The sequence below is a fragment of the Patella vulgata genome, chromosome 5 (genome assembly GCF_932274485.2).
Source record: "Patella vulgata chromosome 5, xgPatVulg1.2, whole genome shotgun sequence".
NCBI lineage: Eukaryota > Metazoa > Mollusca > Gastropoda > Patellidae > Patella > Patella vulgata.
The window spans coordinates 59,055,715-59,074,476 of NC_065883.2; the positions used below are offsets into that span (position 1 = coordinate 59,055,715).

An 18,762-nucleotide genomic window follows, 5' to 3' on the forward strand; every position below is an offset into this window, starting at 1 on the left:
TGTCACAAAATCTTCCCACAATACATCAAATTCCAAAATGTCAGCTTACAGAGGTTCCATGTGTTTACTTCGTAAATGTCATAAAATCAGTGCTACAAATGCGTGTTTTAGATTATTTAGTGACAGTGCATTTTCATTGAATAGACCCAGTCTATTGAAAAGAGTTGTCATTCAGGGACAATCAAGCATTGTTTGTTTTTATTCAAATGTAAAAGACAAACCAAATGTCAAAGGGTTGACTGATGAAATTCTGAAATCAAAAATTCGTGATGAAGTTGATAAAAATAAAGAAAACAATCAAGTAAATGAAATCAAAAACACTGAACAAGATGGCAAAAGAAGTTCTAAATGGTCAAAATATACAGGAAAAAATGCCTGGAAGCTTGGAATAACATTTTTAGGGGGTTATATAATCTTGATGTCTGGTTTTGTGTATTATACTTGGGGTTGGTAATTTTATTTAAAATATACATGTAATAGTTCGATTATGAACAAACTTCTTAACTTTGGTTATTATAAACTTACCTGTGTGTTTGAAATTGACTCCCGTTAAATAAAATCCATTGTACAATTAAATACAGTAAACTTCGCATAAGTCGGATCTACTGTGTGAACCATCGTCAATTTTAAACAGATTTCTTCGATTATGAACAAACTACTTAACTTTGGTTATTATAAACTTACCTGTGTGTTTGTAATGAACTCCCGTTCGATAAAATCCATTGCACAACTAATTATCACAACGATGAGAACAAGTTCTCTCTTGAAAAATTTGAAAATTTACTTGTAATTTCGACAGAGTCGATGTCAACAATGTCTTCGTGACGTATTGGTCGAATCCAATATACCTGTTGCGGGGGTTGGTTAACATTGAAAGATAGTTTGACAGCGCGATCATTTTGATCGTATATGGGTTTGGGCGACGAAAAATATCAATTGAAGGCAATTACATAGGAGATTTATATGGAAACCATTGATCGCCAGTCTATCAAATTTTCTTCACAATTAAAATATCACTGATTGCACGGATACTCGTAAAAATAAAGTCATGTATAAACTATAAATATCCTATCTTCTTTATGTTATAAATAATTTAACAAGGATCATGAAGCTTACCTCCGAATTCTCTGAGTGTATTTTTAATTTTATACGCATTCTTTCGATCGAATAATAACCGCTTCAGTAACATCTTTAAGCGTGTTGCGGCAGCCCTCAGCGTGTCTATTGGGTGCCCGGGTGGGTATATAATGTTACTAAGCCCGTATGACCCCGTAAGAAGCGGAACATTAATTCTCGATTCGACAGTTTTGCCCGAAGTGTGATAAAGCCCGTAAAACGAATGTATAGTTGTGTTTGTGTGGCATGCGTGTTCAAAAGTAAATAATCCCATCCGAGTCGCTAATCAAATAATTAGAACAAAATATTTCAAAAAGTAAAGCTATAAAATTTGCAGAGATTTTACTAGAATGTAAAAGACGGTAACTAAATACAGGAATGCGGGTAGTTATGTGTGCGAACGCTCAAACTCAATGCCAATTGTCGTAGGTATCCAGACCACTCGGACCAAAGACTACTCGGAATAAGACCAGTCGGACCAAAACAAGACCAGTCGGACCAATTAAATTATATTATAAGGCTAGACAATATGCTATTTATTTATTATTAAATCACAATACAAAGAAGCAAATAATTCTTATACGGAATTCTTATATTTAGAGTTGTTTGGTTCAATTTTGTGTACGGAAAATAAATCAACGATTAGTTTTAAAATTAATTAATAATGGTGCCAAAAAAAAATATCAATCTAATTTTTCTTTACTCTTGCAATGAGACTCGGTATGTCCAGACTTTTGACAGTTTCTACATATACGGGTATACTGTTCTTGTCTGATAGCCTAATTTTACTTTTTCCACATTCGCGGTATCCCCAGTGGTTTCATTCCGTTCTACCCCACTAACCCCTGGGTTACTATATATGGGGGGGGGGGGACACGTTTTCAAGTTATCCGCCCTTGATGCGTTAATATAAACAGCACATAATAATACGAAGACCGGACGTTTATATGCCCCTTTTTAAACGTGACTACAAGTGTGGTTCTTGATATTTTGCGATTTGGAATACAATTATCAATTTATTCAAACAACACGTTATTATTAGTTCGAGTAGTCATATTAAAACACACACAATTAGCAATTTATTCAAATAACACTTTATTATTGGTTCGAGTAGTCATATTAAAATAAACACAATTATCAATTTGTTAAAATAACACTTTATTATTGGTTCGAGTAATCATATTAAAACAAACGCAATTATCAATTTATTAAAACAACACTTTATTATTGGTCCGAGTTGTCTTTCTGTTGGGTCCGAATAGTCTTTTTGTATGGTCCGAGTAGTCTATTTGTTTGGGCTGAGTGGTCTATCAGTTGGTCCGACTGGTCTTGAACCGAGTGGTCTTTGGTCCGAGTGGTCATGGATTCTTGTCGTAATTGTACTTGAATTTCCTATAGGGTGACCCACCATAAATAAATATCTCCATATATCTCGACAATTACGTCACAATATTTATATATATGCCAAGCCTCAAATCAGTTTCACACAATTATAGTCACTAAATAAACGATCATGTTGTACTTAATAAGCTTAATGACCATTAATCATGTATAGATAATAGACTGAAAACTGGTTCCAAGAGTCGTCCATAACATCCAGACACTTTTGAGTAAAAGATAGATTACGTGCCCTTGTTTTGAAATTAGTCTCGCTTAACCAGTCTATCGACCATTCTACGTCTGATTGACAGGTCGGGATAATCAAGACTACTTTTTTACGAAACATAACAGAAAGCTAGAACAAGAAATTGAATTTAGAAATAAGCACGTTAGGTAGCTCAACAATCGTTTTACGAAGCTTGTAAAAGTAAAATGAAACTACTGCTAGTATCATGTTCCTGTCTAACCCGAGTGATTCAGAGATATTATTTGTACTAAACCAAAAGATGCCGCTCTTAACGGTACAGTTAATGATAAAGCGATTTAAAAAATGAAACGAACGTAATTTCTAAATCTGTTGTAATAACCAAGAAGCTTAATTTTACTGCTATTCAAAATCGTCAACAATAAATTTTTTATGGCTGTAATAGTTGATAGATTTGTAGAGAATTGCACGTGCCATGGCTATTTATAGTATCATACTGTCAGAAAGTTGGTCTCGGCACGGCGAATGTGCACACTTCAGTGGTAGTCTCGAACTATCAGCGGTGGACTGTATTTCTGTGAGTACATGGGTCACCCTATCCTATGCTGTCACCCCTAATACGAAGTGATATCTTCCGCAGAGTGACGTAACCATCTTCCATATTGGTATTTTTCTCTGGGAAAAGTTTGTGATATTTCAATTTTTCAAGAGAGAACTTGTTTTCATCGTTGTGATAATTAGTTGTGCAATGGATTTTATCGAACGGGAGTTCATTACAAACACACAGGTAAGTTTATAATAACCAAAGTTAAGTAGTTTGTTCATAATCGAAGAAATCCGTTTAAAATTTACCAAGACTCAGACAGTAAATGCCTTAAATGGACTGACAAATTTTATCCGAGTTTCAGGAAGATCCGAGTTAGCCTAAGACCTAGTTTAGCTCTGAACGTAGGTCTCATTATCGCCCTGGCTGTACATGTATGTTCAGGAACCGTCCTACTGAATCCTTGTCAAAATAAAATCCGTTCCCAGCAAATTTCATTGGGCATCTTTTTACTGCTACACGGTCATGTGCCAGTCTCTATGAACACCTGAACAATGTAATGGAACATTTTAGTGAGAAAATAAGACTTGGCTTACCTCACTAGAGTCAGTATGTGCATGACACAACATGCTAGATGTGTTGTTTTGCGTATGGATTTACGTGGCTCGGCCATATAAGACGAAACGAAATTTAGGTAAGCTGGGGTGGGGAAAAATTAGAATCGTTGAAAAGCTGAGAAACTTCAGTCAATTATTGCTTTGCCTAGCCCAATTACAATCTAATTTTTTCAAAAATTCCAATTATGTTTCGTCTTATACGACCGAGTTGCACAAATTTGGATTTCAGTGGCGTCAGCCAGGCATTTTGGTTGTGTGTGTGTGTGTGTTTATTTTTAACGACATGTTGTGAACATACTGCCGATCTAACCTAGGCGAAGGAAAAAAGCCGGAATAAAATCGAATGGACCGAACATTTTGATCCGAGTTGAGCAAATTAAGATCCGACTTAGGAAATTCGACTTACACTCAGAAAGTTAATAAGAAAATCGTGCAGGATCAAAGGGTCCAAACGATTTTATCCCAGTTGAGCAAAGATCCGACTTATACGAATCCAACTTATTCAAGGTTTACTGTATTCCAACAAATAAAAAAGTTCTCTCTTGAAAAATTTGACATATTTAACTTGTATTTTTGACTGAGTGTAAGACAACATGGCTTTCGTCACGTGTTGGGCGAAACCAATGAAACTGTTGTGGGATGGTTTTACTTTAACAGAGAGTTTGACAACCATGTGTTGGAATCAAAACAAAGCGTGACCGTTTGAGTTCGGGCAGCGAAAAATATCAACTGAAAGCAACTACATAAAGATTAATATTGAAACCATGAATCGCCAGTCTACCGAATTTTATTCACAATGAAAATATGACTTATTGCAATATATTCATAAAAACAAAGTCATATATAAACTAAACCTTTCCTATCTTCTTTATATAATAACTTTTTAATAAACAACATGAAGTTCACATTCAAAGTTTCCGAGTGTATGTCTTGTGATTTGTGTGATGAATGGTTGCATGATGTATGTATTGGTAAGAGACCAGAGGAAGGGGGAATATTTCATTGTTCATATTGTAAATATATTCTTTATCGTTAATTTACTAGAATGTAAAAGATGATAACAAAATAAAGGAATACAGGCAGTTATGTGTGTGAATGCCCAAACTCTGTACCAAGCCGAGACTTGCAGCTTATTCTTATACAAAACTTGAATTGTCATAGCAGTACCGCAAACAATTTGGATGTGGCACGCTGTCACCTCTTTATACATGTACCAAATGATCTCTCCCGAAGAATGACATAATTAGCTTCCATTTTAATATTGCTCTATGTCAAAAGTTTGTGGGAATTCAATTTTTCAAGAAAGAACTTTCTTATTCGTTTAATATATTATTGTGCTATGGATTTTATTTACCCGAGTTGGTTTTAAACACACAGGTAAGTTTATAATAACCAAAGTTAAGTACGGTAGTTTGTTCATAATCGAAGAAATCCGTTTAAAATTTTCCATTATTCAGACAGTAGAATATAGATGCAGGGGATTTTATCATTTTATCCTGCCCATGGTTTTGAAGCCTGAGTGGCTTAATGCATGGGATGTAGATCATAGGTCTGTTTACTGTTATCTATGTGTACATGTATGGGTTCAATACCTTACCAAACTTGTGTCGGCTAGGAGTAGGGCCATCTGCCTTACCTGATGTGTTTCCTCCTATCAAAGCAAATGATTGAATTAACATTATGTTTTGGTTTGGAAATGATGTAGTTGGTGTGGACGTTAAATGCCCTATCTTTTTTCTTTCTGTGCAAAATAATTATAATGGTGAAGAAATGACCATTAACTCTAACCCCTACTGCAACCAAAGATGTAGCATTAAAAAGTAGCTTTAGTAAAGGGTCGTTGTTGGCTTTGATACTGTAGACAAGTACCCCTTACCAATCTGTATACAGAAGAGCATGCTAAAAACACCAAAGTCTAATATGTTTAACAAGTTGCATAAAGTAGAATCTATATGAATTATAAGAGATTTTATTGTATTGTGTAGTTGTGAGTGTAGTTAATAAATGTTTTGTGCAATGCATATCTATTTTGGTTATTATGGAGAATAAGTGTTGACTAATGCCACTCCCAATTTCATACATTAGTGTGCAGTTCAACATATTTTTATGAGCATTGATCATTTGAAAATATTTTAATATTTTTTATCTTAATTTGGATTTCAGGTGCTCCAGCTGGACACCCAGCTCAACATATTTTCATAAGCATTGATAAATTGAAAATATTTTAATATTTTTTTATTTAATTTGAATTTCAGGTGCACCAGCTAGAGACCCAGAGGGAAATGTGGTAAGTTATAAGCTGTATGATTCAGTTTTTAAGTCTTCTGTTCTCCCTTGTCAGTGATGCAGGACGGATGGCCGGACAAGGACAGCTGTCTAGTCGTTCGGACGGGACGAAAAACTGAGGTACCGTGTACACATTGGCGTGCACGTAAAAGATCCCTTGACAGTTGGAATTCGATATAAGAGTAGGCCGTAGTGCCGTTGTCCGGGCTAAATTTCCCTAATAGCACACTGTATGGCGTATGCCCGTCTTCATTAGACTAGTCTGGAGCAGAACAGTAGGACGTTAAACCCCATTTCATTTCATTTGTATACATGTATGCATTGGCATGTGTAGAAAATTGTATCGTGTATATGATGGAAGATGCAATAATTTATTATGTCCCTGGTTCATACATTTTAAAGGAAGTTTTCCACATTTTATTTTTGAAACAGAGATGTCAGTTATCGTACGCGAACTAAAATATTGTTTAACCCAATTGTTGAAGAATCTCTTGTATAAAATTACTACTGTAAAATGTTGTTTTTTCCTTTTGCAGATAGAAGACGAATTTAGTGATTGTAAGTACATATATAAATAATATAATACAGTTTCTTGTGAACACTTTACAGGTCACATTTTGGACTGATATTCATATTAGAGATTCATCTGTCAAAATATTGTAGCTTCAAAGGGATTCTATAGTGCTAAAAGACGCATTAAGGTCTTTAATTAAAATTTTATTGCCTTTGCTTATGTCATAGAATCTTGTCCATGTGCCAATTATCTTATACAGTATGAAGATTTTGCTTTTTTTTATATTTATATTTTTATAATTGATTTCCATGACTTTCCGTTCCGGAGTTAAGCCACTTTTCCGAAACTGAAGTTTTCAGCAAATTCCCTTTACATTGTTTTTAACTATTCTAGTGAGAACTGTCAGCTCTTTATCTAATCTCCCATAATGTATTGTTAATATTCAACATTCTACGACATTTCGTACCAGAGAGATGCCCCCTTTTCCAAAAACCCTCTGAATGAGATAGAGGCTCAAGTTTCTAACAGAATATTTTCAAATTTGGTGTGAAGCAATTAGGTCATGAGAAAAAGAACCCTATTGATTTTCAGTATTCTGCAACTTTCTGTACATGTGTTGTTCGCATTGGCCGAAAACCTTGTAATCACAATATAGGCTACAATTTTTCACAGATTCTTTTTAAAATTGGTGTGAAGCATTGTGGTTATGAGAGGACACCCCATATGATATTCAGTGTTCTATGGCTTACCGTTCCAGAGTTATCCCCCATGTATTGTTCATATGGGACTAAGGATGAACCAAGCTGAAATTCTTTTGATTACTAATAGTGGAGTTTAGGATCAAATTTATGCAGTCCTGTGAATCCAGGATAAGTAAGAAACATTATGATTCACAAAGTATTCAGATCGCAACTCAGGAAAAGTTCTCAATTGAATATTTAAAATATCGATGGAATTTATTTTTTAGGCCTAAGGAGGAAGCCGTAGAGAAATCATCTCGATTGTGTTCAGATTTGTGGATGTGATTATTCATTGGGGCATAAGGAAGCTAAAACAAATTTTGAATTTGTGAAGACTTATCTTTCTGTTCACATTTTGACTGTTTATGAAATAATTGATTTATACTGACATATCTTACTAGCTCTGCATTGGAAGTACAATTTATTGTATTTACATCATTTCTTTGTTTCAGTGCCCACTGCACAGGCATATCTAAAAAGAGCATTAAAAGAGCTTTCAATATTTAAACGGGTAAGTTTTTTAATCTTTTATCATAATTGGATTTTTATTGTGAACAATACCAAATATTACAGGACATATTCCGGATATATTTTTTGTAACTGAGAAAAACAATTCCACACTATACTGAATGTTTTTGATATCCATGTCTATAAATTTTCAAAAGCTGTAGTTGTAACTGATAGTTTTGATTATCAAAAAGGTCGTATACAACTGAACAATGAAATTCCATAAAATAAGCATATCCGGAGATCATTTCCATCAATATTTTGATTTGAAACTTTCAGATAAGGTAATTTGTCCATTTCTTCACATATTGGCACTTGATTTGTATACAGTACTTGAACTCTCTTTTATCACCGAATACATTGCTGAATCTTGGACGGTTCTTTACACGTAAGAGTAGAGACTATGTATATCTGGATCTGAATATATTGTACTATACATGATTTCAAAATTTTCAGGCAATTCAAGATCCCTCCAGAGAGAAATTATTGCCGGATCCTGTGTCATATCCTTATTATCAGCCACCATATACACTAGTTATAGAGATGAAGGGCATTTTAGTTCATCCAGACTGGACGGTGGGTATTCACAATACACTAGAGCTTTCCCCAGGGATGTTTGAATCCCTTGCTGTATAGCCATGTCTGTACTGTATATATACATATACACTGTGTTTTAACTACATCGTAATAGAGAAACATTAAAAAACCCATGCATTAAAGCTAGAGTAATGTTGTAATGATGTAATTACATACAAGTACTACTACATATCGGACAAAAGTAACAAATTATATTAATGTGTTAAATATCACACAATTATACGATGTTAAATACCCATTGTCAATTTCACATGGGTTAGAACGTCAAAATTCCATACTTAAGAACTTGATATCTAGGCCAATTAATATTCAAGTCGCTGATCGTCACTTATCAAAAATAGATAATCTTCCAGCTTGGATTCAACTGGATAAAAAGAAACCCATCAAAGATTACGGGCAAAATTGTAGGTAGAGCTGGTTTGTTTATATGGGATATAGACATTAAGGCCTTAAAACAAAACAACCATAATTCGGATACCGGAGAGGGAAATCAGCCTCGAGCTCATTGTTAGCGTGTTATTTTTATAAATAAACAAAATTATTTCAGTATGCTACTGGTTGGCGGTTCAAGAAGAGACCAGGGATTGAGTATTTTTTACAGAAAGTTGGTCCTCCATTATTTGAAGTAGTAGTTTTTACCTCCGAATTGGGATATGTAAGTTTTCTAATACAATATTTATATAAAAATCTATTCATCTAATTCAAGTTTTCTATGTTTGTTGTTTATTTAAGAAGACAGGTCATATTTTAAAGGCCGCAACATGCCAGAATAAAGGTTAAATATTGAGTTCAAGACATGCACAATCAAAAGTATTAAAAACATTCTGATCCAAAATTTATTTGAATTGATCCATTGTCTATGTTTCTTCTGCCATTTTTATCTGTCTTAGACAGATAAAGTAATAATATTTCCGCTTTCTGTTTTGTACAAGTTCATGAAGGCTTTTTTTTACATTGGCTGTCCTTAATCACACAATACTATCAGCCTTCAGAAAATAGTACAATTTTTTGACTTTTGAGATAATTGTAAATCATCTGGTCTGAGATGGTACAATAATTGTTGTACACATAATTTATTGTTCTGTTCTTATCTTTTTATACTGCCATCGCCCATGTCCGTGTGTATGTATGTATGTATGTATGGGTGTGTGTCACCTACAGGCCGCAATTCTTAACTGATCGTCTTGAAACTTTACATACTTATTCCCTATTGTTTTTGGTGCATGCCGATTTCTTGTATTTGCTTGTTTGTCGTCTATAGACTGCATTTCTTAGAGCATCATCTTGAAACTTTGCATACTTATTCCTTATACCCTAAATAACATCCCTATTGTTTGTGGTGCATGCCGTACCCCCCAGATTCCTTATACCCTAAGGATGACCTCTACTATTTTTGATGCATGCCCAAACCCTGGGACAGAGCCACACCCAATTTTTGTGTGTGTTTGTGTTTTTCCTACAGGCTGCAATTCTTAACAGATCTTATTTATACTCCCACACGGAAATGTGGTCGTATATTGCCATCGCCCCCGTTCGTCCGTCCGTTATCTTATCTACAATTTCTTGTGAACACTCTGCAGGCAACATTTGTCATCTGATTGTTTTGAAATTGATATATTATTATGTTGTTTAGATTAGTGACGTGAAGAAACCTATTTAATTTCAAGAATTTCCGTTTATTTCTTCTGGAGTTATGGCCCTTGTTTCACTTTCTTGCACCTTGTGAATACTTCAACGACAAAAGTTATCATTCGATCTGTATGAAATTTATATGCATCATTTACATTAGTACAACGATAACACCTATTGAATTTCAGCAATTTCCATTAATAATGGCTAGAGATATTGACCTTGTTTCAATTTGTTGAACCTTGTGAATGCTTTATGAAATTTTATGCATCATTTAAATGCATCATTTAAATATTGACCTTGTTTCAATTTGTTGAACCTTGTGAATGCTTTATGAAATTTTATGCATCATTTAAATTAGTGAAACGAATAACCCAATTGAATTTCAACAATTTACGTTGATTAATTCTAGAGTTATGGCCCAGGTTTCACTTTGTTGCACCTTGTGAACGCTCTAATGACAAAAGTTATCATGAGATCTGCGTGAAATTTATATCCATCATTTAGATTAGTGAAACGAATTTCAATAATTTCTGTTAATTACTTACAGAATTAAGGCCCTTGTTTCATTTTGTAGAACTTTGTAAACCATCAAATGATGAAAATTATAATCTGATCTGTATGAAATTGTCTTGTAAAAGCCCCTATTACCAACTAAAGAATATATATGCGACAACACCTGTCGATTGCTTGGACGATTTAGCTGCTGTGGTCGTATGTTTCGTTGTCTGGCAACCTATCTTGAAACTTTTCATACCCATTAATTATATCCTAAGGATGATCCCTATTGTTTTATGGTGAATGCCCAACCCCCAAGGGCAGAGTCACACCCATTTTTTCTTTGTGTGTCTGTGTGTTGCCTACAGGCAACAATTCTTAATGGATCGTCTTGAAACTTGGCATATGCATTCCTTATAGCCTAAGGATGGCAACTTCTGATTTTGGTGAATGTTCTGACCTCCAGGGGCAGAGCCAGGCCCAGTTTTTGTGTTTATCATATACTCTGAGATTGTGTAACTCCCACATTTTGTTAATATTTAGTCTGTAAATTTGGCAAAACAAATCCAACGTCTAGCCTTCTTTGCCTCTTGTCATATTACAGCCATTGCAGCTATTTCATATTTCATTAATTTCATTCTCTTCATTTTAAAAAGTACCATATCAATCAAAGTAGAAATGCAGACATATACTGCAGCGTTAGCAATACTCTTGTTTAAAAATCTCTGAGAGCAATGCTGTTTGAAAAGGAATGTTATTAGGACTATGTTGCACCTTCAAAGCCTAGTGAGTGGTTTGTAGTGTGAAAATAGACTAAATGATGAGCAAGGGAGACAACTCTACTGCAATTCTAAAAGGATCAATTAAAGACTTTTGTTCAGTGTTGATGTTTAATATTCATGTTACAGACAGCTGATCCTATTCTGAATAATTTAGATCAACATGGGTATATTATGCATAGGTTATATAGAGATGGTACCAAATATCAAGATGGTCATCATGTTAAGGTAATTATAAAATGTATTTTTACTGCATTAGTTCTCTTCCTGGCTAGTCATATATGGTCGTTGCCCCTGTCAGTCGTCCACAATTGCTTGTGGATGCTCTAGAGGCTAGTTACTATCTGATTGACTTGAAATGTATATATTATATTCCCAGTGTCTATGGTCATGAGACAAAGAAGTCTTGATTTTCAGCAATTTCTGATAATTACTGCCAGAGTTATGTCACTTGAACAGCAAAATTCTAATCATGTCTGATAAAATATGTGAGAACTACTGAGAACCCTTGTGGACCGCTTGGACTTCTTAGCTTCTTGTTCATTGAGGCAGAAGGGGAACTGTATTGAAATTCAGAATGTAAACTCTGGATTTATCTTCATAATTAACTTTTGAATCAATATAATAAGAGTTCATATGGGAATTTTTTAAAAAACTTCGTTGGAATTAGCTGACATTGATTTTAGAGCGAACACAGACGTCTTTGTTGGTTTTGACAGTTGGGAATATTCGGGGCCTGACATCTGAAGAAAATTGAATATATGAAAGTCATTGTTTTTATTTTGTAGGATTTATCATGTTTAAATCGTGATTTATCAAAAGTTATCATGTTAGAATGGGATCCGAAATCCTGCCAATTACAGAAAAGTAATGCTTTAATTTTGAAGAGATGGAAAGGAGAAGATGATGCCCAATTATTTGATTTAGCAAACTTTTTACACAGTAAGTTTTCTTGTTAAAGATATCTAAAACTAATAAAAGTTCATCTTTATAAAATGAGGGAAAAATATCTTATCAAGGATTTTAGCTTTTGGTAGATCATCTCTACAAAAGACAGAAGATCTTTGATCTCTTGACAAGCAACTTACAAAAAGCACTTTAAGGCATTACACTATTAGCTTTTGCAACTAAAATGAATGAGAAATAATGAATGATATTTCCTATATTTAAATGAGTGTTCAACAGTACCTCTTCAATTCATTTATGCATGTGTATTGTTATTATAACTTACAGATACACATTGATAAATATTTTGCTTTAAAGTAATTCGAAAAAAGCAGGGGACTCCTCTTTAAAATGGATTCTTCCGTCTGACACACTTTTTGGGACACAGTAATTCTCGTTCTAATTGAGTTTCAGTATTCAAACTTGGTGTAGGTGTTTCTTAGGTGAATGCCTTGATCAGAGATAAGCACCTTGATTGATCGATGCTTTGGGGCACGATAACTTTAATCCTAATTAAATGAGAGTGTTGAACTTGGTGTATAGTTTCATTACATCAATATCTTTCTAATGAAGTTCGATAATAAGCATTTTCCACTTAGGCTAAGCAGTGAAAAACAATATGAATGGTTAGAGAGATTAAAGTTTTATTACATCAATACCTTGACTAAGTGCTTTGGCTATCTTGCGATAAGCAATCTGATTGGTTAAGAATCTCGAACATCACAACTCTGCTTTTAAACATATATTATTCAAGAGCTAAATCTGCCTATTGCAGATCATTTCTGTAGGCCTGAAATATTATCTAAATTATTAATAAGCCATTAATTGACTTATCCAGACCATAATAAACTCTCAATGTCAACGCTAGCCTGTGATATTTACTGGATTTGAAACTAATCTGCTGCTCAATGCTCATTGATGATTAAATACAAAAATGGATAATCAAGACTATGTTTTTTATCGTACCTACTTTAGTAATGATGATTGAGACTAGGCCTAAAATTCAAAAGTTGATATCTTGGGTTCAGAGTGGATCAATTTGACTGAATTTTTTTAGCAGATTCCCTTTACATTATCTAATTTTACCTATTATAGTGAGAACTGCCAGCTCTTTATCTAATCTCCCATCAAGCCCCTTTAATTGAGGTAGTATGTTCAATTGTAGTGTAGATGTTAATCAGGTGAATGTCTTGACAGAGTTCAGTGATTAACATTTTCATCTAAGGCTAAGCAATTTCATTTGGTTGATGCTTTAGGACACAACATCTTTGATTCTAATTGAGGGAGAGTGATGTCTTGGATTCTAATTGAAAGAGAGTGATGAAACTATATCAAAACCTTGACTGCTCAGTGTGCTATAAAAAGATAAATGTGTAATTACTTAAAGATACATTATGGGAGATAAGAAAAAGAGATGGCAGATCTCGCTATAATAGTTAAAAACTAGATAGTGTAAAGGTAATTTGCTGAAAATTTCAGTCAAATTGATCCACTATGAGCCGAGAAAGAAGCGGGTGAAATTTTTGCATAGTCTCGGTCATCATTACTAAAATCATTAATATAAACAGCATAGTCTCGATTATCCACTTTTTCTAATTTAAATATCAACGGCCGTTAGCGGCATATAAGAATGTAATCCAGCCAACATCGAAGGCTAGCCTTGACATTGAGAGTTTATTATGGTCTGGATAAGTTAATTAATGTCTAATTGATAATTAAGATAACATTTCAGGCCTAAAGAAAGACTTGTAATAAGCAGATTTTGCTTTTGCATAATGCATGTTTAATAGGTAATTTTTTGCAGAGGTAATCAGCACATGATATTATGTTGTTTTTGGTATTATGACAAAGGACTAAAATATAAAAAAAACAATAACAATACAAGTATATTATATATTGTATTGTCTGGTTTAGTTTAGTCTCAATTTTCATACTCAACATTTCAGTTTAGGCATATTATTCCGTCACCTGTCCATCAACAATTGACTTGTGATCAAGGCTACAGTTTTTAACAGATTTTTTCAAGCTTGGGAATATGATAAATATCGGATTTCTTGAAGGCATCCTCAACATCCATGTGTAGGGGTATTTCTACGTTAACTTGGCTATCTGTAAGATTGTTTTCCAAACTGGCTGGGATGGTTTGGCTAGTCTAAAGAAGAAGTATTATCGAAATTTAGTCACTCATTGATTCTGCCTGGAGTTAGTGCCCCTCTTCGCCATAACATTGAAAACACCTTACACTTAGAGGTCACAGGGTTGAACCCTATCAAAATTTAAGGTCACACAATGTATTTACGGACAATTGTTGTATCTGTGAGTAAGGGGGGATACATTGGCTAGTCGTATGAGGAAACCTATTAAAATCTAGAATTGTGCATTTTGATTCTTGAGATATTTTAAGGATATTCTTATCTCGACAATCAATAATGTGCTTAATTGCCTTCCTTCAAAATGTTGGTGGTGCCTACACACACTACACGTTTCCTGGCAGTTCTAGATTATTTATTGAAACATTGAGTAGATATACGTGTATGGTCATGACTCGTATTAAATTTTGTGCAGTTTATTTCAAAATAGCTAATGGGAGGAATTGATTACAAGAACATAGTTATGAATACAATGACTCATTTATTTTTGGTGAAATAATTTGTCGATGTTTAATTGGTAATTGGTGATATTTAATACGCATAATCTTAAATAAGAAAGGGTTCTAAGGATTTTTTAAAAATGTCATTTCTTTCCCAGGTAGAAGTATTTATTTTGTTAAAACGATTTGCATGCACTTCAGTTTAAAATAGTATGGAGTTAATAACCAGCTTCCATAATTCAATCAGGGCAAGTTGACACCACCTTGCTCGCCTCCTCATATAATATTTCCTCTATTTAATGTCCATAAACAGACAATTTACCTTTCTGCTGTTAGGCGTTTTAAAATCAATAGGTATTGTCTCCCTAGCTAAACAAATTAAAGTGAAAGTGCAAATTGTCGAGAAGAGCAACGTGACCTAAAAAACAATGCAGCAGGAAATTACTCCATTAGATCTCATTGGCCAATTCAGCTTTTAATTTCCTTCAAATTGACAAATGATGTTCTTAAATGCATGTTATGCTGCCTGAGGTAATTGTTCTCTTTTGATGCTAGTCATTATAATTTAGCTGTGCTTGTAAAAGGAACTGATATAGTCCATAAAAAAAATCCAAGAACATGTGAAATTTAGGAAATTATGTTCTTTTAGGCTGCCTTGTTTAATGTGGAATTATTTTTTTAAGTTAATGAACATTAATTTGAAGAGTAATATATGTAGATAATTATATTGGATGTTGCCGTCTTTTGTAATATTAATAATATCCCAATTTGATTCAATATTTAAGTGATGGTATTTCTTTAAATGGAAAAAATGAATGTCAACTTACATTGAAAAGTTGAGAAGATAGGAATTGGACATGGAACTTGATATGTCAACAATTTCTATTTAAAATTCATTCCAATTGTTATAATATTTGCACACTGCAACACAAGTGTATCGTTACTTTCAATATCTTTAGGTATACATGTACATGTATTTCCTTTTCCAATTACCTCAATCCATTTATGCTTTTGGATAATTACAGTTCTTTAAAATCTGATCATGTTTAGATATGCTGCTCACATGCAGAAAGAACATGAAGCTTCTAGTATTAGGGCCCGAGGTTTGAACTGTATCAACAACTATTACTGAATCATGTTGTGTATGATGAGATGCCATTAAACTTTATTTTAATTTGCAAGAATTACTTTAATTCTTTCTATAAATGGCACAATTGCCTAGGATACAGTAGTGTCAACACAACTCTGAGATCGGGTTGACATATGAAATGGAAAATTTAGAATGCTGTTTTGAGAGAAGAGTCATCATTTTGTTGGTTTTTTTTGACTAATTGCTTTTAGGAAATTGAAATTCCAATGGAATAGTCTTTAGTTTATTACTGCTACTAAAACATCCAATCAAATTCTAATGCTTTCTGACTTTAACTTCCTGGGTTTTTGTTGACATAAGTACTTGCATTATTTAAAAAATTTATGAAGCTTTTCCGTGACCTTTAAGGATTTTCTTAGTTGTAACTTATAATTTTGCAGCTTTAGGAACTAGTGGTGTTGAAGATTTAAGAACAGTTATGGATTATTACCAACAATTTGATGATCCTATTGAAGCATTTAAAGAAAATCAAAAAAAGTTACAAGTAGGTTTTTTATTTTTAAGATATACTGCACCCTAACAAACTTTTTTTTTATTCATGCCTACTGATTTATGTGGGGTTTTTTTAAATTTTAAATTCCATTTTAAGATTTATGGAATTAACCTTGAGCAATGTGCTTCAAAACAAGACCTTTTCAATTTTGTTGTGTGGTAATTTGTGCCTGACAATGTCTGTGACAGGTGCCTTATGTCTAGCTTGAAGCTAGTGGTCACTTCCCAAAAAAGTTAAAAAGTTGTAAATTCCATGAGATTTCATAAAAGAAGATAGATCCAATTTAACCTAGGATATTTTTTGTAATATTACATGAAAAATAGTTTTAAATTATCTGGGGTAAAATTGGTTATTACTTGGTGCTCGATTTTTATTATTACTTTTTTCCCCCATTTTTGCTTTAAGATTGAATGTTTTTCTGATATTTGACTTGTTTTTTCTCACTTTAGGAGGAACAAGAAAAAATGAGTAAGCAGGTACAGATAACAGAACAAAGAAAATCTAGTAAATTTAATTTCCTACCAGCTTGGAGACGGTAATATAGGAAAATTGGATAATTATGTTGTAGAGACAATTTTAAGATAAATTGTTAATTTTTTAAAAGTATGATATACTATTGATTAGTGCTGAATAATAGTTTTACTAATGGTGTCATTATAACTGATATTACATTAAATATTGTTAAGTTTGTAAAAAAGATCTTGGAAGTTGTGAGAAAAAAAATATGTATGAATGAACCCTAAACAAAATTGTTCTGTTTTGGGAACATGAAATTATTGCAGTATGAGATAACACATTAGCTGTCACCAACTGTCATGAAATTACCTGTAAAGTGTACCAACTGTCATTAAATTACTGGTATATTGAATTGTACCCTACTGTCATTAAAATATCACAGTTTAAAAGCTCAGGTTTTAAATCCATCATATTACTTGTATCAAGTGAAATATAAACCATGATCATTTACAATCTTTATAATAAATTTTATACATGCAGTAAAGTAAAATCCTAGCAGAATTTATAGATCTGTGAAGAAGACCCCCTCTCATCCGTCTCTCTTCTAGAAGAGGTAGAGCTAAAGTTGAACGTCCACATTTTTAGTAGGGACGGACAGTATTAATTTTTAATAAGGACTCTCCAAAGGAAAGTTTTGCCATTAGCTCATCTTCTCGATCACACTAATCAATCAATAGAGAGACATATATATTTGATTTGGGTGCAAAGAAATTATCATCAACCTTGCATATTTAACCATAATGTTTTGTAGAATCAAAAAATTTTAACATATTTTATACTGTAGTTATCGTCAAGTCAAGGTGTCCATAAATCCTTTCATACTGTTAATTAAATTAAAGATATAGACAATATTGTTTGTGAGAATTTGATGGATTTTTGTAATATTATATATGTAGAATAAGGCCTGTAGTGATATATGTATGAATGAATAATACTTGTTAATTTAAGAATAAATAATGTGTGACTACATTATGTACTTGTTTAAAGAATTAATGGTGAATCCTTAACTCAAGACCCTTGAAATATTTTATGAAAAAGCTTCAGTCCCCTAGGATATATCGAAATTTGGTAGATGCTTTGCTTCCATGGCATAAGAGAGAGATAAAATCTGTCTATTGTAGGTCTTTCTTTAGGCCTGAAAGGTTATCTAAATTATTAATTAGATATTAATTAACTTATCCAGACCATGATCAACCCTCGATGGCGATGCCATCGCTAGCCTGCATTATTTAGTGGATTGAAATACATCCTCTGAAATATAAGTAAATGTAAAAATGGATAATTGAGACTTTGTTTTTTATCATACCGACTCGTAATGATGATCGAGGCTAGCCTGAAATTCAAAAGCTAGTATCTGAAATTTTCAGCATATTCTATTTACATTACCTATTTGTTAACTATTATAGCAAGAACTGACAACTCTATCAAATCTCCCATAATGTATCTTTAATACAATATGCCTCAATTAAAATCTATAATTTTATGTCCTATTCAATTTATCTTATACCATTGTGGTAGGTAGAGCTAAGTACTAGGCCTTTGAGCATCTTATTTGGGGAAAAATTATTGTGCCACGTCCCTAAAAGTGATTTTTCAGATAGTGTAACATCAGCATTTTGCCTGAAGCCCCCTCTTTAGTATGTTTTGTTATATCCA

At 33.3% G+C, this 18,762-nt stretch overlaps 1 protein-coding gene across 1 annotated transcript; it reads left to right on the plus strand.

Annotated features, from left to right (window-relative positions):
• Positions 1 to 30: 30 nt before the first annotated feature.
• Positions 31 to 18,078, plus strand: LOC126820760 (mitochondrial import inner membrane translocase subunit TIM50-C). The gene is made up of 10 exons (XM_050548874.2): positions 31 to 446; positions 6,118 to 6,149; positions 6,685 to 6,706; positions 7,855 to 7,913; positions 8,366 to 8,485; positions 9,054 to 9,161; positions 11,542 to 11,640; positions 12,201 to 12,354; positions 16,478 to 16,581; positions 17,040 to 18,078. The coding sequence occupies exons 1-10, from the start codon at positions 38 to 40 to the stop codon at positions 17,127 to 17,129; spliced, it is 1,197 nt and encodes a 398-aa protein (XP_050404831.1). The 5' UTR covers positions 31 to 37; the 3' UTR covers positions 17,130 to 18,078.
• The last annotated feature ends 684 nt before the right edge of the window (positions 18,079 to 18,762 follow it).

Coding starts and splice junctions, on each gene's coding strand:
- LOC126820760 (XM_050548874.2), top strand. CDS start 38: ATGTCAGCTTACAGAGGTTCCATGTGTTTACTTCGTAAATGTCATAAA. Junction 6,707..7,854: donor AGAAGACGAATTTAGTGATT/GTAAGTACATAT, acceptor TCTTTGTTTCAG/TGCCCACTGCACAGGCATAT. Junction 11,641..12,200: donor AAGATGGTCATCATGTTAAG/GTAATTATAAAA, acceptor TTTATTTTGTAG/GATTTATCATGTTTAAATCG.